General features: G+C 36.6%; 1 protein-coding gene across 1 annotated transcript in view; it reads right to left on the reverse strand.

Annotated features, from left to right (window-relative positions):
• Positions 1 to 222: 222 nt before the first annotated feature.
• The window catches only part of LOC137662585 (adhesion G protein-coupled receptor A3-like), a 284198-nt gene continuing 259667 nt past the window's right edge, over positions 223 to 24753 (reverse strand). The window contains exons 18-19 of the mRNA XM_068399128.1: positions 7536 to 7631; positions 223 to 4328 (exon numbers count right to left, since the gene is read on the reverse strand). Of these exons, the coding sequence (XP_068255229.1) occupies positions 3107 to 4328; positions 7536 to 7631 (1318 nt within the window). The 3' untranslated portion in view covers positions 223 to 3106. The remainder of the gene's footprint in view (positions 4329 to 7535; positions 7632 to 24753) is intronic.

The raw sequence follows: 24753 nt of genomic DNA on the forward strand, positions 1-24753 counted from the left end.
TTGCTTGGTCTCAGACAGAAAGTGAACAAGTATAAATCTGTTCAGTCATTTTTATGTCATCATTGATTAACCAAAACTAACGCTGACTTTGAAGCACGTTACATGTGTATGTCTGTGAGGAATTTACTAGGACAATATATCTCTTATACTCCAGTTATTTCATTGACTTTATTTTTATAGGAAAGAAAATCAGGTAAAGTAGTAATGGTTCACTGACTATAATTGACCAAAAGCCCACAATAAAACAAAGCCAGACTCCCAAAGCATTGAAATTATCTTGTTTATCTTAAGGAAAAAAAGTCAAAAGCACAAAAGCATTTTGGTCAAATTTGATGTTACAAAACATTTTTATATTTATTTAATATCATGTTCTCCTACTCTGTAGTTATACTGTATATTTTCTGAAAAAATAATATGCAAACAGATTATTGCATAACAACTCTTCCAAATTAGCCCAGAAATATTCACTAAATTAATTTTTAACACAATAAGAAAAGTGTTTTAATATTTTATGTTTCAATTCCAGAGAGTTTTATCACATAAGATATCCTGTGGAAAGCAGCACCTATTTATTTCTTTGTAAGCCATTATGAAGATGGAACTAGCCTCTCGGACAAAATAACAGAAGTGATTAAACACAAGCTGAATGAAGAAGCTCACTGAGTGGGTTCTTGCAGAGCGAGTATTTCACTTGGCTGTGTGTGTGGAATATTTTGCATAATGGTCTACAGACCTCCTAGGATTTTGCTATTACAGAATATACATATACATAGTGCTGAGACACAGAGAAGTGGTATTTCACATTATGTCTATGCTTGTTTGGGGCTCACTGTCTACGTGGAATGAGTAAAAGTAACATTAAAAGAAAATAATTATTAAACAGAAAATATTTCATTATGCAAACAAAGAAAAATACTGTATTTTAGTTTAGAGACAGTTCAAGCATATACAGCATCTATATAATAAAGCTCAGGCATTTCTTTTTTTGTTTTAGCTAAAGAAGCAGTAATGAAACTGTTGTATATTGGCTTAAAACTTGACAACCACCTAGTGCATTCTTCTCGCTCACCTTTTAAAAATACACAATCTGAGATGGATACATTGCACTGCTGGAGTTTACAATATATATTTCAAATTTACAAAAATACAGAAAAACAAGATTTCTTGCACTCAGATACTGAGCATTAACCCTTTGAGTACTAATTCCCACCTGCAACACTGCAGAACACATTCATCTGACTTACATGTTTTTATAACATTCTAACAATTATAATTGTCATCTTTATGTACACTATTAGGAAATGTATTCCTACATATTAAAAAAAAAGGTAGAGACAAATAAACTGCTAATAACACAAAAATAATGCGCTGAAGTATGTGAAGATTTCTGCAACATATACACAGAGAATCGCAGACTGATGATCTCTCAAGGGAATTTTCTATTTCCTCTCTGCAGCAATGTAGCAATTATATAAGCCTGTGTTAAGACATGACAGCAATCTTTCTCATGTGGCCATACAGAATTGTGCTTTTTCTCTTATTTATGGATGCACTTCTCACTTTCCGCTGTAGACATTTTTCTCTCAGCTCTATGCTTCTATTCACTTTCTGCGATCCCTTATTATTCTGCACCCTTCCTATTTGAAAAAAGCAGTTTTATTTCATATAGGGATAATTATGATGCAGTTCTGTACTGTGAGTTGATGCTTTGTGTCCAGATGTTCATGGAAACATGAAAAAATTTCTTGCCAAGAGCCTTGTTAATAGAGAATGGTACTGACCCTGGAATGCCCTACAATTCAGCAGAAATCATGAACATAAAGAACGTCTCTGAAGGTCAAATTTGCATTAAAGGATGAAGACAATCTGAAATTTGCTAGGGGAGGAAATGGGTTTTCAGAAAGCAAGTGATGAAATTAATAAATGGACTCTAAGAAGGTATGTTTTTGGAAAATGACTGAACTTTCTCTTTCCTGACAACTCTGGACTACATTGATCATGTAACTAAATAGACAATATCATATATACAGTGTCTCTGAACTAGAATAGGCTATTTTAAGAAAATAACTGTAGTCCTCAAAGAGTTAATGATAAAACTGCTCTACCTTAACAGATGTGGAAAGGTTATCGTGAAACAGCTTACAGATTTGTTCAAAAGGCATACTTTACAAAGAAGTGTAAAACTTGAGACAATTGCTATTACACTGCACAGTGTCACATACAATGAGTAGTGCATGCTCTGTAAAGATATTAGAGTGGACCCTTATCAAAGCTATCATATAACCTTATACAAAGGATTGTGCCACTTAAACTAGTGCAGAGTGATTTTTTTTTTCTGTAGATTTATACTGCTCTAGATTAATATCAATAGGGTTTTTCACAGCCTTGTACAACACTTTTTTTTGTTCTTTTTTTTAACACGTAACACTAGAAAACAGCAAATGGTATATCCTGACATATGTCATGCAAAATACAACCAATACAGCACCGTAGATGTAACAGAGACATTACCTAGCACTTCTCTCCAACAAGAAAAAGGACAGAACGGAGACTGTACATTACACGACTTTACAGGCCATATGCTACAGAAGATCTTTAGAGGCAGTATCACTTTTGTAGATCTAAAAAGCTGTAATTTTATAAAATCCTGTTTATCATTTCTACCATAGACACTTCTGAATAAAATCCATGGCACAGTAATAATATTTTGCTACAAAAGTAAAGAAGTAAAAGTTTAAGATGCTGATATGTCTATAAAAAGTGTCTGAAGTTACTACAGAACAAAAGTGAAAACAATGAATGAAAATGAAGTATTTCTAAAGAATGTTGTTCTGTGTAACAAAAGGATATTGCCTCTCATGTTCACTTGTCTAGACTTCATTTTCTAATTATCATTCAGAATATTTTATAACCTTCTTTCAAAAATAACTTCACTTTAAAACTATTACTATCTCTCTCTGAAACTCTTTATTAAGGAAATGGAAATAAAGATGGAAAATCTGTACAATTTGCTGATGAGCTACACAAATATGTCATCTTATTTATTTTGGAATAAAAACAAAGGTAACGGTTTAGGGGGGCAAAACACACTATGATGGCCCATGAACTACACAGTAGTTTCGTTTTTCCAAGGGCCAGTTTTGATATTTCCTGTACTATCTGAGCTGTATATCATGGCTTCATGCACATTTCCCTTGAGAATTCCGTTGTGATTCGTCGTATTAAATGGCAATGACTGTGTCCGTGGGTGCATTTCAAAATGAGCTGGATGGTGCACAGTGTCACTTTCTGGCATTTTAGCACAACTATATATTACAGTACTTGCATCACTACTTTCAGGCTGGTTGACAGTAGGATATGGATCACTCTTTGAGCAGCAGGCCCGTCTGTGACCTGACTGGCTGTCATGCGTACTGTGGGGACTGTCTGTATGTGAGCTGTGGATGCTGCCATCAATACTTGAAGGAATGTGATAGGCGTATTCTCTTTCACCTGCAGACCTATGCCGACTGAAATAACGTGGCTTAGTTCTGCTTTTTAGACATCTATGAATGTGCATATTGGGTCTGAAGGTTCCCTCGTTGTGGACATGAACATGAGCTTCATCATCAAGTAGCTGATCACAGTGCATTTTTGCACAACATGGTGTCACAGGTGAAAGGCAGTTAACATGATTTTGAACCGCTTGTAGGTTAGTAAGTTTGCAGTGGCTAGCCGCTGGATGATTGAACACACCTGTTTTGTTGGGACATGGTGATTCCTGAAGACAAGGTGCATGAACTTGAGTGTCACCGTTGACATTAACCTTTGGGCGCACATTAACTTGGACAGAATATGTATTTCTTCTAGATGGGCAACAGGACCACCAGCAATGCCACACATCATCTCGCTTTGCACAGTGATGGATCAGGATGAAAAGCCCCAAGGTCACACAGAAGGCTCCATAAAGACAGCTAAATATCATATCCAAGAAATGACCTTGAGATACTGCAAGTGCTCCAAAGGTCCAAGTGGCAGTAAACAGGAACAAAGTGAATGCTGCTGCTCGAAGCTGAGCCTTAAATGAATGCTCATTTTGCAATAAGGAAGAAGAAATCACGGAACAGGTTGCCTGGGGAACGGACACAGAGTCTGTAATATGACCATGGCCCACCTCAGTACTTGTCATTCTCTGCGGATCTTCTGTCTTTTCCTTTAACTCATACTTGCGTTCAGGATGGCGTTTCAGTTGCACATACGTGCAGAGAAAGTAAACACAGGTGACTAACACAATGAATGCTACTGGCCCATAAAAAGCACCAAGACTAGGCTCCCATGCCATCCAGCAACTGAAAACAACAAAATAAGAGAGTCAAGAACATTTTATGGCCCACATTAGATCTGATGGACAACTGACTGATGTCAAACTGGGTTTTCTGACTAACTTGTATGACTCAACAGTGTCTCAGAAGTTCAAATATGTTCCTTGTGGAGAAAGGGAGTGTGTCTTTAATATCAATTAAGGTAAGACATCACTTTCATATTTTTTTAATAGAATAAAATGTCTAGTATAATTTACAGGATATTAAAACTGAAAATTTCCAAGAAATGTAGGTCAGTTTAGAATCTAGAATTGCAGTGAAGTATAAGACCATTTATGTCAACCCTTTTTTCTACTATTAAAAATGTCAGTGCTAATACTTTGATTAAAAAGCCAATGAGGCATAGTTTATACAATCTGTGTGAGCAATAGATATGTACAGATTTCAATGGTTTGTGTCAATGAACATTGATACAAACTCTTAAGCCTGAGGAGTGTTCTTACAGAATTTTCCTATTGCCAAAGTAGAGAACAGCGTGAGTAATATGGAGGCTGAAAAAAGACTTCCAGCTGAACAGTCACTGCTTTCTGCAGTGAGCAGACCCAAAAGATATATGCCATTTCCAAATTCTCCACTGTTTCTGAAATTCCTGGGAGTTAATTTACGTCAATTTGAACGCCTTCAGAAAAAATAGGGAAATTTATGGTCTCCTTGTGATACATTGGTAGCATAATATTATTGTAGCATGGAGCATTATTTGCTAGGCTTTAAATAATATAACCATAACTGTTTTAGAGCAGCTTAAAGCAGTTCACAGGCCAGTATGAGCTCAATAAGCCTCAGTCAGCTGCATAATTTTTAGTAGCAGTCTAACAGGACTGTCCTGAGGGTGAATGATCCAATCAAATAAACATGGGAGAAGAAAACAGTTCTGGCTACTGAAATCCCGGGTGGAAACTGGGAGAACTTGGGTCAGGGGGAGAATGACTATTTGCCTAGTTTTTACTCTTCTCTATAATCTGCTTTTAGCTATGGTTACGGACAGGCTACTGAGCTGGTGGTATAAGCTTGTACAGCTGTTACTATGTTCTTGTATTCTAAATATTGCATGGATTTCTGGAAAGAGGAATAAGTTACTTTCCTTATCTGTTGGACTAGGACAAGAAGTAATGGGCTTAAACTGCAGCAAGAAAGATTTAAATTAGATTTTTCAAGAAGTTTCCTAGCTGTTAGGATTATTAGGATAATAAACTGCTGGAATAAAGTGTGGTGCATCCATTATCAGAGCATTTAAAGCACCTCAGATAAATAACTGTCAGGAATGGTTTGGATATAGCTGATTTCCCACTGGGTCAGAAAGACAGACCCAGTGAACTGTCATGACTCATTCCAGCTCTAAAAGTGACACTGTATGACACTTCATACTCATTTAGGCATGTGTGATTGGTTGCAATCCCTCCAATACAGCGAGGAACCTTCTGATATCATATTCTTGTCAAGGCAGGAATCATCTGCCACTTAATATAAAAAGGGCAGAATGACTTTTTCTCCCAGGTTGAGAACCTCTCAGCTAAAAAGAGGCAGTCCCACTGGGTATTTGTCACAAGAAACAGCAGCATAACTACTTTAAATTTTTAAAATTGGAACCTTAAACAAAAACATACACACATTTATTAATGAACTTAGAAACACTCAAAGGAGTATATATTTTGCTGTCAGACATGCTCATGAAAAGATTCCCTGAAAGATATCTGCAAAAAGATAGGTAAGTTACCACCTATATTTAATTGGATAAGCAGAGAGCACAAAGCTACATGAATACTTGAAGTATATTTGAATGCTGCATATTTGGTGCAAAGTGGAGAATGGAATGCTCCCCAGTCTCTTGGGGTGCTCTTATTTCAAGTGGAATCTCAGTGTGGATCACTTAAAAAATTACTTCTGTAAAAAAAAGTTCAAGTTTGTGCATTTACTGTACTAATACTATTAAAAGTGAATAAGGCATATAACTCACTATGCTGTTGTTGAGCTGTCTTTTTACTCACTTATAACCATCCCTCACCTGTGCTTTGGTTTCTGTACAGACTGTGGTACCAGGTATTGATTGGCTAAGATTAACATGAATAAAGAAGTATAACCTCTGTAACTGTGCCAAAATGAAAAATGTCTCACATTTATAAATATAAATAATTGAGTCTTTTAATATACTGCTGATTGTAAGTGATTGTCTAATTGGATAAGTTAGAATAAACATATGAATATGAGTTAGGCCCTAGGCAGAGCAAACAGTTATCCATGGTATGTACTAATTTATTACCAGAATTTAAATTTCAATTACCTTTAAAAATGCCTTCAAGAAGCCAAATCCTCACATACAAACCATTCTCCTTTGTTTCCACTTTTCTTACCCAGAATATAACTAGTTGCAAATGTATTACAACAGATGCTCAAAGCAGTAACCAAGAGTGATGTCCTCCAGAGTACTAGTGCTGGCTTAGTACTAATATATGCATTAGTGTGCCAGTCATTGCCATGCTGATTATTTAGACAGAATGCATTCAACTTTGCAGCCTGATTCACTTTCTGCTACACTTCTACAGGAAGACTTGTATTTTATTGATATCTTGTGTTTCATGCCAAGAATTAATAACAATGTGATGCCTGGACAGCTTGTGGAGGTATACTGAACACTAACACACTAGTAGACAAGAGGGGTATGTCAGGTTTGCAAGACATTGTGACTGGAACATTTCCAGGTGGTGAAAATCCAAAATAATTGTTTTTTAAGGGGGGGATGGGGGCTGGGGAGGAGACGGGGAGGGATTTTTCTTGTCCTTTTTTCACATAATTATTTGTAAATTACTTTAAATAAGTCACCTGAAAGATATAAATTCAAGGTAGATAATGAATTGAAAGTATTTAATTAATGAGTAGCTCCATTAAATATGCTATCCATTAGGTATTTCTAATACCCTTTCACTTATTCAGATGTAAATTAGGAGTAATTCTGAAATGAAAAGTGTTTCTATTGACTGTAATGAGTCAAATTGGTAGAGGTGAAGCAGCAAGCTCCAGATAAAGACATTGCTCTTTCATAGCTATTATTTAATAAAATTTCATAATAAATGTCATCCCAAATGACGTCTGTACCCTTTATGAAGTCAGTTACATTTATCAGCATAAGAAAAAGAATATGTTTTCCTTAAAAGTTTTATGATAATAGTTTATACTTACTATGGTGCGTTGCCTTCAATCCCATAATTATTGATATTTGTTGCTGCTGTGATCCCACATATAATAAACGGAACTCCACCACTAATCAGGTAAAATCTGTTGAGAGATAACAACTGATACTTCAATTTGCCTGACTTGTAGTTGAATACAGCTTTTTAAATAATTGTACCTTCTTGAAGTATCTTTAGTATACAATATTGCTGAAACATTAAACATGTCCCTAAAACCAGAAAAGCAAAGAATGAAGTATAGTCACAGTAAACACTTTACTTTATGAAGCAAACAGCAGAAAGCTTAATATTTACTACCAAATAGTTACTACTGCAGCGTTATGAAGAACAAAACTTTGTCTAATGAAAGAACCTACATCCTAAATAAAGTTATTTCACTCACCTAGATATTGATATTTAATAGTTATTAAATATGTAAGCATTATAAATTAAAAATATTAAAATATTAAAAATATTCAGACAAAGCAGCTGCATTCACTTTAACCTGAAAATGTTTCCAGGGAAATTCAGTGAAATCACAGAAACATTTTCCCAATTCTTGGATGACAAAAGAAATGGAGTTCAGCTACGCAAAGAGAAAAGGGACAGTCCACTTGGCAAAATGTTTTTTTTTTCCTGCACAGAGGAGCAATCTGGAGAAATCAGGAGGATTAAATATCCCTTTACATATACGACACTTTTCTTCACTCATTCAATACCCAGCCTTGCAAATGAACTAAAATGTGAGGTCCTCTAAGACTTCAGCAAGATCTCAAGATCTGCAGAGTGTTGCAGAAGATCTTGCAGAGTGTTACAAGAAGAGTGTTAACCTAAGTGTTAATCTTTCTGTAAAGACTTCTATTGTAAGACTGAAAGCACATAGTTTCACACCCCTTTAGCAGGTTAAATGCCATTGAACTACGTGGAAGTAGCAGTCATTCCACTGTACTATCATTAGGTTACATCAAAGTCCTAGGGGATGCCTCACTGAAGTTGGCATCCTGCATGCCTATGTCCAAATTCAGCAAAATAAACCATCATCACATTTTTCATTTATATAAGCAAAACACAAAATTATGCATGAAGCACAGCACTTCCACTGCTGTGGTCTCTGAGATGGAGAGCACCAGCCCTGGTGCATGTGAGTCTACAACTGGAAAGAATGCTGCTCAGCGACAAAAGGGAAAATGTTCCACCACACCTAGAAGTTCAGCTGGTTCTCTGAACACCCTGACTCATTTCCTGTTTTAACCAATGCTATTCTGTCAGTAGACAAAATTAGTTTCTTTTCAAGCCACTTCTCTGGTGCAGGAAACAGTATGCAGGGATACAGATGCTTCCCAATCACTGCTATTATGTTGTCCATCAGGACTAAGAGGAACCTGATAATGTGTGGGACACATTCTGACCAGAATCTGGCCACTAGCTTTCTATAATATGTTAGAAATACTGGGAAATTTCACAGTCATTGCAAAGCAGGATTTTTACAGAAACAGAGATATAGTAAGATTAAATAAATCAGCATTTAAATCAAACCCAGAATTAGTTTTAGAATTTCTTAACCTCTTCCCCCCACCTCCTTCTGAAGCAGTATTAGAGGCCAGGCCTCAGAAAATTTCATGTTAACATTTACATTCAATCTTTGTCCTGATGGTCTAAGCTGTAAACAGAGTAGAGAAAATCATCCTCTGCATTTATCAAAAAGCCCTTCAGATTTTATAACTTCAAAGACACTAAATATATACTTTTCTTCAAACTTGGCTTATTCTGTAGAGCTCAACAAATTCCAATGAACAAGCTGCCTCCTCACAAAATCCATTCATTCACTGCAGTTCAATGATTGTACATATCTTTTGACTTGAGCATGTTGAATAATCTAGCTTAATAGCTTATTATTATTTTTAACAAAGACATGTTCAATGACATTTTTGAAATTCAGGAAATGACTAGGGTAAGCAATGAGGCATGGAAAAGTTAGTCCCAATTTATCTAAGAAATAGTAAGGAGCAGAAAAATAGGAATACAGAAGCAAGTATAGGAAACTGCACTTCAAACTCATCTGAAGTGATTACACCATAGAATTTACCTACAATGCAACCTATAATTTCATTTTTTGCAGTGCCGCCACTTTTACAGATTGGATACATACATTTAAATCATATCCTTATCTAAAGTCTCATACAAACCAGTATTTGGATGTTAGATAATCTACTTCACATCTCTCACTTTCAGCAGGCTGCTGAACACTACAACAGTAGCATCAGATGCTCTGGAAGCATTTAGCTACACAGTGCTTCAGAAATGTGGCAAAATCTGGCCAAATTCCTGTCCTGGCTCATTGCTAAGAGAAAGAAAAGACATTCTAGAAATGACATAAGGTGAAGTCAAATGGTTTCAGTGTACCCGAGGTGCACTGTACTGATATCCAGCGCAGCACACTGCCTGCCCTGTTTCATTGGGGAAAAAAAAAAGTGAAATAGCAAATAGAAATGACAGTGTATACAAATGATTATTCATTGGTGGATTTGAGATTCTTGAAGGGTGAAGGGGAAAAAAATCTGCTAAATAGAAGAAAAGGCAGCAAGAGAGGAATAGGATTAAAATAGAACAAACAGAAAATATAATCCAAGAAATGGAAGTTAAATTTTAAGAGCCAGAGTGCATACTCTTGCCCATTTGTGTGAGCTAATGGATGCCTTAAACAGTATATAAAGGAGAAAAGACCGCACTGGAAAGTCACGAAAGAGAAGAAACATTGTTCAATGAAATCCATATACATGTTAGTTGTGAGAAAGTACACTTAAAATTAAGAAATTTAGACCAGTCTTTCCCAACATTAGTTTCTATGAAATCATTAGTTTTCATCAATTTCTTCTTTTTAACCCAGATGAGATGATTAGGACACACAATTTTGAAGAAAAAGCTGAAGTAGGATTGATATAGCATGAATAAAAAGTGAAGAAAATGCAGATAATAAATAGCTATGCTTCATACTTCTAGAAAACCTTTTATCTAAGAGAATCAAAGTGCTTTATAACGTTAATTAATTTAGGCTTACAGCCCCCTGTGTGGTCGATAAACATTATTATCCCTGTTGTACAGATGAGAAAACAAGCAAGGAGAGATTAAGTGTTCAAGGTTACTCAGAAAATCTATTTCAAAGCAAGACTTCTTAATTCCCATCCTATGTTTAAACACAAGTGGCCTCTATTGCTGTACATGAAGGAACTGGGCAAATCATGGCATCCAGAAGTTTGTCTCCACGCCCAAGAAACAGGATTGCCTCTCTGTGAGTTCAAGCAGGAGCAGAAAGAGTATAATCTTATCTGAAGGATCCCCTGGTTAGAGTGGTTCCCTCCCAGTATTCACTAAGCCTTGCCAATGACTGCCTGCCTGTTACTCATGACTTGTGGAGGAAGAGCCCTGTGCAGTGCTGATACTAACACCCACTGGTATTTCATATAGCACTGCCTGGGCATGTACACAGAGCAGAATTTCCAGACCAGCTAAAGTGGTCTGAGTGTAAGGGTTGTAACTGGAGAGATGCTGGGTTCTGCTGCTTTTGCTTCTGCAGCCAATTTTCAGTGTCTTACCATACAAGTGCAAAAGTAAACTCCTGTCCAGTAATTCTCATTCACACAACAGTATAATAAGCAGTACCGTAATCTACAAGGATGAACCTTGTAGATTGAGCAAGTACATGCTTTTCAACCATCTTTCCCTCCCCCCAAGTATATTTTCTTATTTAGAATATAATGATCAATCTTTTTCCTATGCTATTTGCCTAACTTACATTTACTGCTCTCTCTCATGACTATCTTTTGGTTTTAAAGCTTTAAAGGTCTATATCCTTTGGTTCAGTAACCAGCTTTTGTCTTCCAATTACCTTTTCTACTTCTGAGTTAATTTTCTTATTTTTCTCATCAAGTCAGTGGGCTGTCTCCTCTTCACAAAAGAGCACACAGTAACTCAGGACCCGGAGCCAATTTAATCTACTTGTGATACTCTTCTACCATTCAAGAACGCAAACAGTGATACTCAGGCTACCAGTAATGAAACTCTGTAGGCAGCAGTAAGAAGACAGAACCTTTCTCTGACAGATGTGACTTGTTACAATGGAGCTAGCTAACACAGAGGGTTTGACTGTGGTCAAGATAGCCATGCAGGCAAATATTTAGAGAATGAGAAACCACAGGGAGGAAATTAAAACTTTTTTCAGCTAAAACTTGATCTGGACAAGCAGTTAATTTATATAATATTTTAAAATTGTTTTACAGGGAACACTGTAAACTATCTGTCAGATGATTTGAGGCTTTGAAGCAATTGCCAAGCTGTTGCTTCAACAGCCCTTGGGAAGAGGTTTTAAAATTTGTATGTTGTTGCTGGCCACCCAGGGATGTCTTGATGATTCCTAGCAGGCTTTCACATCAGCATACATTTATTTACTGAAGCTCATTCTACCACATCTTCACTAATATTGTTATCCAAGCTAATTAGATTAAAGCTAGCCTGGTAGGCCTCAGCACGCTGCACTCGCACCTCTTAGCTGCAGCGTAGGCAACACCTATGGCCTGAAGACTGGGCTATGCAGACACGCTCAAATGATGTGCAGTAATTTGTGGGAGGAGGAATCATACTCATTGAACATTAGAGGGAACCCCTAAGCTCCTGCTGCAGCTGCCTGAGACCAGTAAGTATAATGCACTGACATAAACACAAAAAACCCCCAACAGAGCAGCAGACACTGCTTGAGGTGATGTTCCTCTGTTGACATCACAGCTTACTATTTTCCAGCTTCCTTTCAGCAAGAACTCCTCTTGTAAGGCAAACTACCACAAAATACTGGGAGCTACATAGCCAATCTGATAGAAACAGGATAATGTCAGCAAGAATGACTGCAATAGCCTGCAGGCAGCATCCATTCTGCTAACTTAACACACAGTATATTCTTCTAAGTTTATTTCCATAAATATTACTCAGTAAGTCAGCAAGTAAAAGGAGAGTTCTACCCAGTGACGAATTTCTTGCTTCAATGTCTGGCCATTCTCTAGCCCAAAATTGTTTCCAGATTAAGAACATTGACTCTGGAATGAATTCTTCCAAAAGGGACCAGAACTTGGCTTTGTGGGTGTAATGCAAGACTTATTTAAGTTTTTTTCTGCAGACGTTGGCAGAATGGCAATATATCAGGAAGTTATTTAATAGCTTCAAATAGTCTTTATTGCAGACATTACTTGATTAACATGTGTATATATTTAAAAGTATTCCTCTCTGCATGCACAACTCTAGAAAGGTACATGTTAGATATATAAAGATACCAGCGAAACATTAATTTCTTTCCTTCTCCCCAGTACAAAAAAAGATTCATCTGTTTAGCTCTACTTACTTCTAGGGCACAATTCATATAGGAAGAGATGTCCATCTATTAGCCACTTGCAAAATAAACATGAATATAAAAGAAAAGTCACCGCAAGATGACTTTCCCCTTTTTCTTTCCTTGACCTGGGATTTGATTTTAACATCTTTGTGAAAATAATCCATATAGAAAATGGTCATTAACTGAGCTAACCAGATGCCACAGTTCAAGCACCCGGCAGGCAGGCAGACAGATAAGTAGCTGCTCTGTAGAAAGCTGAATTTATGAGCCTGATTTTCAAATTATTCTTCCTGAATTTTTCATGTATCATATCATTTCATGGTCCGTTTTCCTGGGAATTTTGATAAAATAAAAAGAAGACTTTGTAGAAATGATGGGATTTTGAAAATGTACTTTTAATTTAAGAAAAAAAAAATCTCATTTTGAATTCTATATGCAGATAGTCTGGAGTTATGAACATATTTACAAATACCATGTTAGTTTTGCTTCATGGCCTTACTGAAGAGAAATAGCCTACATTTCGTAAGTGCTTTTTCCCTGTCTGCAAAGTAGAATATAAACATGGAGAATACACTAAGAAAAAAAAAAGGAAAAACAATCTACTAATAATGCTAAAATAAACTTTAATACTGCAAGTCAAACTCTAAAAGGTAAACAGCAGAATTAAGAGTTGTGTGAAAACTCTATTTAACACCTTTATGTGGCTATATTGTTATTAACTGCCTGTTCACAGTCCATTTTTTCAATAAGATATTTCATTCATTCAGCAGAGAAGTAACAAAGATCATTGGACAGGTAGTTTTTCATTTTTTTATATATCCCTTCTTTATAGATCTTATTGAAAATTAAGAGCTTCACAAACATTAATTAATTAATCTTCATAATATCCATGTTTGAATATGTATAATCTTCTCCATTTAGAGGCAGAGACTAAAACACAGAGAGATGAAGGACAAAACAATTAAGAAAAGTTTCTGCAGATTTGTTTGCTCAACTTAAGATGTCCAGGCCTCCACTTGAAAAAACTAGGCTCTAATTTTTTATTAAAATTGGCCATAAGATAGGAGTTTAAATACTTTGCTGGATCTGCCCTTAGAGACTCACAATATGGGAACCGGGACAATAAAGTGGGAGAATGTTAGTCAGTGTCAGAAGATATGAAACCCCACCTATCAAACAGCTTCAGAAACCCTTGCTCCTCTCATGCAAACCCAGTGCACTAGATATTCATACTGAGCTGCTCTTCCTTGCCGTCTATGGCAGATGATGTTTCATGCACTGCCAGTTAGGTAGTGTGAGAGTTTAGGCCCTGCTAGTGGAGGAAGCCAAGAGGATGTGCTGAAGCTATTTCTGTTCAACTTCCTTGGTTAACACTGTTCATGGCTAGCATAGGCATTATGTCTACTTCGGTATTTTGCAGAGGAAAAGGAATTTACAGGCTGGCAGTACAGTTGCAGTTTGCTGTACCATGACCCTATAAGACAGTCTGAACCAGCAGAGAGGACAGAGAAACAAAAATGCATATACCAAAAAGAAGAAATAAATCATTCAAGAACTCAAAAAAATGTGTAGAGGAAATTCAGAAGAAAGAGAAGGGCGTTTCATTTACATAGAGATAACTGTATGGGCTCTTGGTGAGCTAGACCAACTTGAAGAGCCACTGTATCTAAGAAGCAAGAGAGATCTTTTTTTTTTGTTTTATTGGAAAATGCCTTGGGGGCTGCTGGAAATTAAAGGGAGACATGATTGTTACAGTGCATTCCATGCTGCAGTTTAGCTCTATTGACTTCTACTCCTGCTCAGGCTTAATGAATAAATAACTTAAGTCAGGATAAGGAGGTACTCATGCTGAAGGTACTTCTGAAGAAAAGATGTAAGAAAATATTAAGCAGCATGTTGATGAAAAAGAAAATATATTTCTTAGTATTTCTTAAAAAATATGTATTTTAATTGTTTAAAAAGAGCATGGAACTCAGAGAGAAAACTGTTTATGTTAATGCTTGGATAGAAATAATGGGAGGAGAATAATACTCATGCTTTGAGTATTTTCTACTTGCACAATCATTTTATCCCTAGGGAACACAACAGGCCTTTCAATTCTGTTTCCACAGTTAATTTCTAGTACTAAAATGGCTGATACTCTTGTTCCGAGCAATTCGTTGCTACCTCATTTTTCCAGCCATTTGACTACTCTGGCGTAGAGCTGTTAGCTGAAATTATTTTGCAGTTCCAGCCTACTGAATCAAACACAACCGCTTCACCGAGCATTGACGTACACCTTTAGAAAGTCAATTACCATCAAGATGTCCTTCTGCCTTTCAAAGGGGAGAAGAGAACTATTAACCTATCAACTATCATCAAGACAAGAAATTCTGATAAGAGCCTATATATGACTATGCCATTTTATTTAATATGAAAGTGAAATGAAAAGTAAAGCATGCAAAGATAGTGATAATAAGTGCTGTACCCTTATATTGTCATGTATTTAATACTTGAGACACGTTATATTAGTACCAATGTTTTATGAGTGTCAATAGAATCACCTTGAATTTTAAACAGAAAATATGGATATCTTTTGTTTTACTTGATGTAATATTTCATTAAGCCTGCTAAAGGAACCAAATGAAATGACTAGCAGGAAGAAATATATTTTAATCTGGATCAGCTGTGAAAGTCACTGGCAGGGGGTTCTGGTCTGTGTTCTCCTATGACTAAATTTTGAAATCATATTTTTTAAAAGGAATTTATGTCTATCCCATATTTTATTATGGCAGTCACCAACACAACTCCCTGAATCCCCCTGTGTTTCATGCATTGTTGAGTTTGACAGTTATTTGCTTTGTAGGCAACATTTTTTTTGTCAAGAAGAATGCTTTTTCTTCTGCAGTATTTTTTTAAAGTTTCAAACGGTCTAGTCAAGTCCTTGTTTTGTAATTTTTACATCACCTGAAAATACACCATTTTAAACTTTCACAGGAGGAGCATCTTTGGAGAGTTTACTCAGAGGTTATTTATTCACTAATTGGTATATTTTTGGGTTTAGGTATAAAATCTATGTGTTATATTAAAAAGAGATATTCTGAGACCTTATTTTTTATTATGAGCTATATCGTCAAGTTAGAGCTGAATAATTTCGATTGCATGAGTTTCGCAGGTAATATGTGAAACTCCATTTTCTAGAGAATAATACTCTTAGTTTTATTTTCTGTTAAGTTCTTTTGCTGTACATGCACAGAATGATTCAGAAGATATTCATGACCAAGCAATTGTTGTCATAAAGATAGGGACTCTACTGGTAGACCCAGGTGGCTTGTTCTTAGATTTGCTCAGCTGAGCATTCAAGACAGATGTGTGCAAACAGACAGTGAAAAGAGAATATAGGAACTCCTGGGAAATATCTCTAGGGAGGACACGTTCATTGTCTTCTAAATTCATGTCTTCTTTTCCTTTTTCTTTTATATAAATCAATAATCTTATAGGAAGGACAAGATCTTTGCCCACAGTGCCAGAGGGAGCTGAAATTGTTTAGAAGAAAGAGAAAAATACAAGAAATACTTTAGAGACATGAATTTCCACAAAAAACTACATTGCTAATTTGCACATTTTTTGCAAGCCTTGTATCTTGTGACGCAATATTAAGCCCTTGTTCCAGAGGGCAGGTGATAATGAATCTCAGCTTTCTCTATTAAACTTTTATGTGGGAACAGAAACAACTGAAATCTGATTTCCTACAGATTTTGTCTTATGATTGTCTTTGGTGTCTATAAAGGTACAAGGTCCTCTTGAGATCTTTCCCATAGTTATGACATCTCTCTATTATTTCATCCTTCCCTTATTTTGAGATATTTATCTTTGTCATTCACCTGCCCATCTAGTCATGTGAAACTTAAAGGAGCTTTATGATCTCTGTCCATCCCAGGTTGACTAGCCAGTTATTAGACAAGGAAAGACTCAATGACAGTCACATACCTAAACAAACTGTTTCTTCAAGCAGATCATAATATAAATAAGAATAAATTTCCATTTTTCTATTACAGATAATTATAGACAAAATGTAAAAAACGTGAACTTGAATGGTTCAAAAACTAGCAGATAAACAGGAAACTTAAATTCACTGTTTTCAAAAAATGTCCTGTTTTTTACACTAATACTACAATTTTTACTTTAGTTTATTGATTCTTAAATTATAAATGTTGGTGTCACTACTTACAGAGAGAAAACAGTAGCAAGAAAGCACAGCTCCAACAAGCTAAAAAGCATTTTTGTCTCTTCTGCTAGCCCTGAAACAATTCAAGCATCTTATGAAGCCTGTTTGATTGATACAGGCCATTAAAATAATGTGTTTAGGAAATTCAATATCACCCCATGAAATCTGCCATTTCTGCCAAAAAACATTGCCTTTCTTCAATGAAAATGAAAATTACGCTTCACACATAATTGCATGCAAAACTGCTGAATGCATCAGCTGGTTTCTGTCACATAACAGTGATTGGGTGGTTACTGTTACACAGAGTACACTCAGAAATACTTTAAAATTATACATGTTCTGGGCATCGTGTAACATACATATTTTAAATATTTAACAGATTCATATGAATATATTAATATGTCCTTATAAAGTGCTTTGTTATGAAGTTTACAGAACAATGGTAAATTTAATCTCTTTATCTAAATTTGTTCAGCATATCCTATGCATATTCTTAAATGATACCTACCCACAGTACTCTAGACATATTTATACTGTCTGTGTATAGATAATATATGAGGGTAGCTCTATTGACTTCTAAATATTAAAACTTCAAAGTATTAAAGCATTCTTACTGTTTCCGAGGAGTTCACCAACAGGGTAATAACTCCCCTATCTTTAAAACATTGTTAAGAATTAGGTGCTACATCACCAAAATAAAACAGAGTTAGTGTTTCAGGCTTCTGCATCTCTGGTTTTACAATTATGTGCTAATCACAATTTACTTCTACCTTCCATCTCTTTAGGTAATTGGATTTATTTTCAACTGCATGTATCTAAAATCTAATCACACAGCTAGAGCAAGATGTAACCTCAGGCAAAGTGAGAGAACAAACAGTCTTGTTTAAGACATGAGGAAACCACACACTAAATAAAAATAATATCATTTTGATTATTAAATCTTCTTGGTCTACGAGAAGTATTCAGTCACAAACCCAGAGGGCCATTTAAGATCGAAAAGCATTTACGCAGAAGATCCATGGAAACCACAAAACCCTTTCTGTTGAATCTTTCCAGCTACCAAGCTTTTGTCATTGACAAATCAAACCCACATTTTTAGAGAAAAGATGAAACAGTTTCCTGAAAGGAATTGTTTCTGATGTGAGAAGCATACAAGCATGTTTTGAATTCCTCTAAAGTCCATATTCAGCGCACAGTAAAGGAAGGGACTCTCTGCTTTATTTTGGTTCCCATTTTAAAATATTTCAATTAATTCTTTTGAATAGTTCTAATATTTTTAGGGTTTGCCACAGTTCATGAGTTACGGAGAGGGCATCCCTGAGAGTTAAGAAAAATTAATAGCTCAAGCATCAAAGACATGATTTTCAATCATACAGAATACTGCTTTCAATCATAAAGAAAACCACACAGAAAGACTTTCAGGTGAAGTCAGTGCAAGGCACAGATGTTAACATCCTAAAAATACATCCTAGATGACTTGACATACCGATTCTGAAGGCACTACATTTTTGCTTTATTTACCAAGACTGCACAATGAAAAATTTAAAAAAAAGTATTCTGTGCAAGATGTCTGTATAAGTCAAGCACGGGGCTTTTTTTTTTTTTTTTTTTGTATTTCTACGCTTATATTGTCTTTGTTCACAAATACTTGCTGAGAAAAAATATCTCAGTACTTATATGGAGCAGCAGAACAGAATAGAGTGCCTGCCTCAAGAATTAACTTGCACTCTACAAAGACTAGAGTTAACTGAAAATTTATGCACCAGAAATTTAAAATGGGCAGCTGCAAAATATAGCCCAGGTAAAAAGCCCAAACTATCAAGATGAAACATTTCAATTTTTTTCCAGCCAAAAATTCTTCTAAATATCTATTACCTAATCACTTCTAAATATTGACTTTAACTTCCTTTTCAGAATAAGAAGAAATATAAAAAACGTTGGCATGTCCCATGAATGATAATACAGTTTTACAGCTGGCTACATTTAGAACATGTATATGCAACCACTACTTACACCTCAATGGACTCATATAGAAAGAAAACATTAGAAATCCAAAACCTAGTAATTTGATTAATTGTGAATAACTACTTTCCTTGACTTGGTAATTAGATGGTATTCAACCATTTTTTAAAGCACATTTTATTACTTCCTGTCGTTTTTCACTTAGGAATCCTTAGCAATGACAGCTTCATTTTCATGTATTTCAACATTGTAGCACATTCCTCAGTTTTGCAATTTGAAAGCTGCATTTCCTTTTCCTCATGGCTTAAGTATTAGCTGGACCAAGTAATTTTAAACCCGTGTAACAATGATTAATGCATTTGGATATTGTTCTAGAAAAATAACAACAGCCTCCACACAATTGAATACATCACATTTTTGTTAGGGCATAACAAAGTTCCCTAACTTCTTAATGCTACACACAGTGGCTGGTCAGTGTACACTGACCAAACGAAGCAAAAAGCTATTACTCAGAACAACATGTCCCAAGGCAAGCAACAATTTACAGTTTACTTTGGTGCAGTGAACTATTATACCAAGTGAACCTGCTACTTTAAGTGATAGCGAGAGAAAACCATGTGTGAATACTTAATAATCAGGTGCCTGGACTCTTGTCTGTGATGAGGGAAGACAGACTCTCTTTACTTGAATTAGACAATTAAGGGTCAGCCACCACACCTGAGTGCTGTAAGCACTGGATATACAGTATTCAGGTATTAGCACAAATGGTGCTAATTTCCTTGAGGTAGAGATACTTTCAATTTGCAGGGATGGAATATCACTTCCGTCACAACTCTATTTTATTCTTATTTCTGCAGTTTTTTAGAGATTTGCTAAACTTCTGTAAAGGCTGAAAGAGTTGGGACTAGAGAATCATAATCAGAGTCCTCATGGACTGTAACAGAATGAGGTGGCCACTACATGATGACTTTCTTTTGCTATCCCTTATATTTTCTCATCAATAGTTTAGATACACTATGTGCAATTTGATGAGAATTACTCGTGTTTATAAACATGATATTTATATATTTTACATTATGTAGCTATGAATTTTAATGATGTTCTGCTAAACTCATGGGGTTCTTTTTTCCTGGGATTAAGAGTGATTTTTTTGTGCTTTATTTCAGACTAGGTTAAAGCCCTTACATTTTGTGTTTGTGGTCCATTCAAGATGAAATCTAAAAGGAAACAGAATGAGGATGGGAGGAAGAAATAAGGTCTTTGGAGATTTTCAAAACTTGACTGGATGAGGTCCTGAGCTAACTTTTAAGTTGGTTCTGCTTTGAGTTGGGAGTTGAACTAGATGATTTACACATGTTTCTTCCAAACTTTTTATTTTTATAATTCTATGATTATCTTGATATTCATTATTATCTTTTCTATCTTATGAAGGTCTTAGACCTACTGCTTTTCTAGTTTATATCACTCTGTAAATTGAAACATATGCACTACTCAAAGTAGCCTGATTCACAGGTGAGGGACCACAGCTTGAAAATTCCTGTAATTAGAAGGCTACGTGCCTAGAGCCAGAGTTCTTCAGAAAAGTACAGTACATTATTAAAATGTAACTGAGATAGGGCAGGACTGAGGTCAGAAAAAGACCCCACTTCACATCCCATCAACGATGCCTACAGCTGTGACTGTAGCCGAGAACAGTAGCAACAAAAGAAAAAATTATGCTATGTATAAAATCTATTATTGTGTCAGATAAGTTGTGCATCCATTCCTTATGTAAGTGTTCCCACTGACTTTAGTCAGGCTCCATATGAGTGAGTTGCAGACTTGCATGATTTTATACTACACAATTGCATTATCCTTTCGCAGTTACTAATCTACCCTCTACAGAATCTTAGCAAAGTTTCATCCTTACAGTTTGCAACAGGGAAAAAGCTTACATTTCCATGTTTGTTTTAATGGAGAAAATAGTATATTAGGATTTATGCAATATTATCCACTTCTACAACTTCCAATTTATCATCTTGACAGATATCCAGGTAGCCAAGAATTTAAAATCTTACCAAGTACGTGTTATTAAATGTAACAAGCAGCAGTGAAGCATTAAAGCATGATGGAAATAACTTCCCCTCATGGTTTTAGACTTTTGGCTTCTTTCTGGAACACTTTTTCCTTCATATTCCATAGGATGTAATTCAATCTGCTAATCTAGAGGCAGCAAAAAGCATTTCCTTTCAATGCTATACATAAAAGATTGAGTATGGATTACCCTGCTACTAAATTATAGACAAACTGTATTCAATTAATGACTTGACTCCACAAACCCGTGGAAATTTAGATTTATTTGTAAAAATTCAGGTTGACATTTTGTCCTTAATTCACCCTATTGAAAAGTAAGAAACAAAGGTACAACTGCATGAGTTCATGAGTGTCAACCCCAATTTTTAACTTTAATGTTGAGGTTTTTTCCTGTTGTCGGTTTTAGTCTTACTAAGTTGAGCTATGGGAAATACTATATATATGATGATGACATGAACGTTTTCTTTTTTCTGTTGTTTAAAAACTGACACACACAGAAATCTATTTTTGGTGATCCCTATCCCAGGTTTTAACCAGAAGCAAAAACAAAGCTTCTCCATCATATATAAAAAGGTCAAAGGGTAAGTTTATAAAAAATCACAGGGTTTCTTAAAGCACTCAGCCAGAAGTGATCACGAAACTTTGAAAGAAAAGGACAAGCAGAGATAGAGGAGAGTTATCTTTAAAAATAAATAATAATTGAGAAATATTAATTAAAAGCTAGAAATAACATGTCATTTCCAGAATGTTACTGTGTTAGTAATGTGGAAAAAGGAGATTTGAAAAGGAATGAACAGAAGTCATTGCCATCTTCACAAATCAATAACAGCATCTTGTTGCTCAGCTTTCCAGGTCAAAAGGCTGCCTAGCTTTGCTAGGTATGATAATTGTTATTGGATTTGGCAATGCCAGAACATCAGAAAGAAGTGTTCTCTCTACTTGGAAAACACTCTCTTAAATGCATGAAGAGGGAATATAGCTAATTGGTTGCTTCTTCAGTTAGGGTCTAGAGGGACCGCTCCTATGAGGAGTGGCTGAGGGAACTGGGGTTGTTTAGCCTGGAGAAAAGAAGGCTCAGGGGAGACCTTATTGCTCTCTACAACTACCTGAAAGGAGGTTGTAGCGGGGTGGGAGTGGGCCTCTTCTCCCAGCAACTAGCAACAGGACTAAAGGACATAGCCTCAAGCTGTGCCAGGGGAGGTTCAGGTTAGACATTAGGAAAACCTTCTTCACAGAAAGGGTTATTAGGCATTGGAATCGGCTACCCAGGGAGGTGGTGGAGTCACCATCTCTGGAGGTATTTAAGAAAAGACTGGATGTGGCACTTAGTGCCATGGTCTAGTTGACACAGTGGTGTTAAGTCAAAGGTTGGACTCGGTGATCCCTGAGGTCTCTTCCAACCTAGTTGATTCTGTGATTCAATATCACTAATGGAAGACTGAGAGTCTATATGAGCAGACAAGTTTAATGTCATTCTTATATGAGACAACAACAAGAGTATGATATGCCACATTAAATAGTCCAAAAAGTCCAAAATAGCCTTACATATGAATTATAGCCAGCATGGGGTAACTATTCTGAAAATAGCAGTGGAGTAATTTGCCCATGATTCCTGTTCCTTATGTTTTTGATTCATGACCATGAGTTTTACTGACATCAGTAATCCCAGAAATCAAAATCCAAAGTGGTATGCATAAATATTTCTTGGAAATGAATTCTGCTTGTATAGGTATTTTTTTTCTGGAGATGTCTGTAAACTCATCTAATATGAAGAAGCAGCAAGATCCTATGACTGACCACTCACGAATCATATAGTTAGCAAACACCACAAATTCAGGGACCTTCCATAATCTACCTATAAAACAAATGATTGCAAAAGTAAAAGACTGGGAGATAAATTAAAGCAATGATGATATCTGAAGAAATTATCTGCTCAGAGAGTTAGAGGCATAAATTCGTGGATAATGTTCTTGGTGAATTACCTATATCTACTGTCGTGACTACTTGTTGAAACAGGGAACTACTTCTATAGATAGCCTTTTATGAGGACGTAACCCAGTGGATAGATGATGGTAAAGCTGTGGATGTGGTCTATCTTGATTTCAGTAAAGCGTTTGACACGGTCTCCCACAGCATCCTCGCAGCTAAACTGACTAACTGTGGTCTGGATGATCGGGAAGTGAGGTGGATTGTGAACTGGCTAAAGGAAAGAAGCCAGAGAGTGATGGTCAATGGGACAGAGTCCAGTTGGAGGCCTGTGTCTAGCGGAGTCCCTCAAGGGTCGGTACTGGGACCAGTTCTATTCAATATATTCATTAATGACTTGGGTGAGGGAATAGAGTGCACCGTCAGCAAGTTCGCTGATGACACCAAATTGGGAGGAGTGGCTGACACAACGGAAGGCTGCGCAGCCATTCAGAGAGACCTGGACAGGCTGGAGAGTTGGGCGGGGAGAAATTTAATGAAATATAACAAGGGCAAGTGTAGAGTCCTGCATCTGGCCAAGAAAACCCCATGTACCAGTACAAGTTGGGGGCAGACCTGTTGGAGACCAGCGTAGGGGAAAGGGACCTGGGGGTCCTAGTGGACAACAGGATGACCATGAGCCAGCAGTGTGCCCTTGTGGCCAAGAAGGCCAATGGCATCCTGGGGTGTATTAGAAGGGGTGTGGTTAGCAGGTCGAGAGAGGTTCTCCTCCCCCTCTACTCTGCCCTGGTGAGGCCGCATCTGGAATATTGTGTCCAGTTCTGGGCCCCTCAGTTCAAGAAGGACAGGGAACTGCTAGAGAAAGTCCAGCGCAGAGCCACGAAGATGATTAAGGGAGTGGAACATCTCCCTTATGAGGAGAGGCTGAGGGAGCTGGGTCTCTTTAGCTTAGAGAAGAGGAGACTGAGGGGTGACCTCATTAATGTTTATAAATATGTAAAGGGCAAGTGTCATGAGGATGGAGCCAGGCTCTTCTCAGTGACATCCCTTGACAGGACAAGGGGCAATGGGTGCAAGCTGGAACACAGCAGGTTCCACATAAATATGAGGAAAAACTTCTTTACGGTGAGGGTGACCGAACACTGGAACAGGCTGCCCAGAGAGGTTGTGGAGTCTCCTTCTCTGGAGACATTCAAAACCCGCCTGGACGCGTTCCTGTGTGATATGGTCTAGGTAATCCTGCTCCGGCAGGGGGATTGGACTAGATGATCTTTCGAGGTCCCTTCCAATCCCTAACATTCTGTGATTCTGTGATTCTGTGATTCTTACATTTCATATATTTTCCACAGAAATCATATAGAATATTTGAAGGTAAATCTCAGAAATCCCCAGTTCCTTGGCATTGCTCATAAATATTGAGAAGCAAACACAAATGATCTTCAATAATCATAGTTCTCCTAGCTCCTAATCAATAGATAAAACAAGAACTAGGTGTCTCTTATAATCAATAGATAAATAGGTCAGGTATCTCGTGGGCTCAGCTTTTCTTTCATAGAAAACCTAAGCCAATGATTACTTTCAGATAAACTGTTAAAATCTTGAATGGTTTCCTGAGTATCAAGTGTGATCCAATAACAATGGCATCACCCCCTTTATCTGAGTGATCAGATATCACTGATGCCT

This window comes from Nyctibius grandis, chromosome 4 (genome assembly GCF_013368605.1).
Source record: "Nyctibius grandis isolate bNycGra1 chromosome 4, bNycGra1.pri, whole genome shotgun sequence".
NCBI classification, from domain to species: domain Eukaryota; kingdom Metazoa; phylum Chordata; class Aves; order Nyctibiiformes; family Nyctibiidae; genus Nyctibius; species Nyctibius grandis.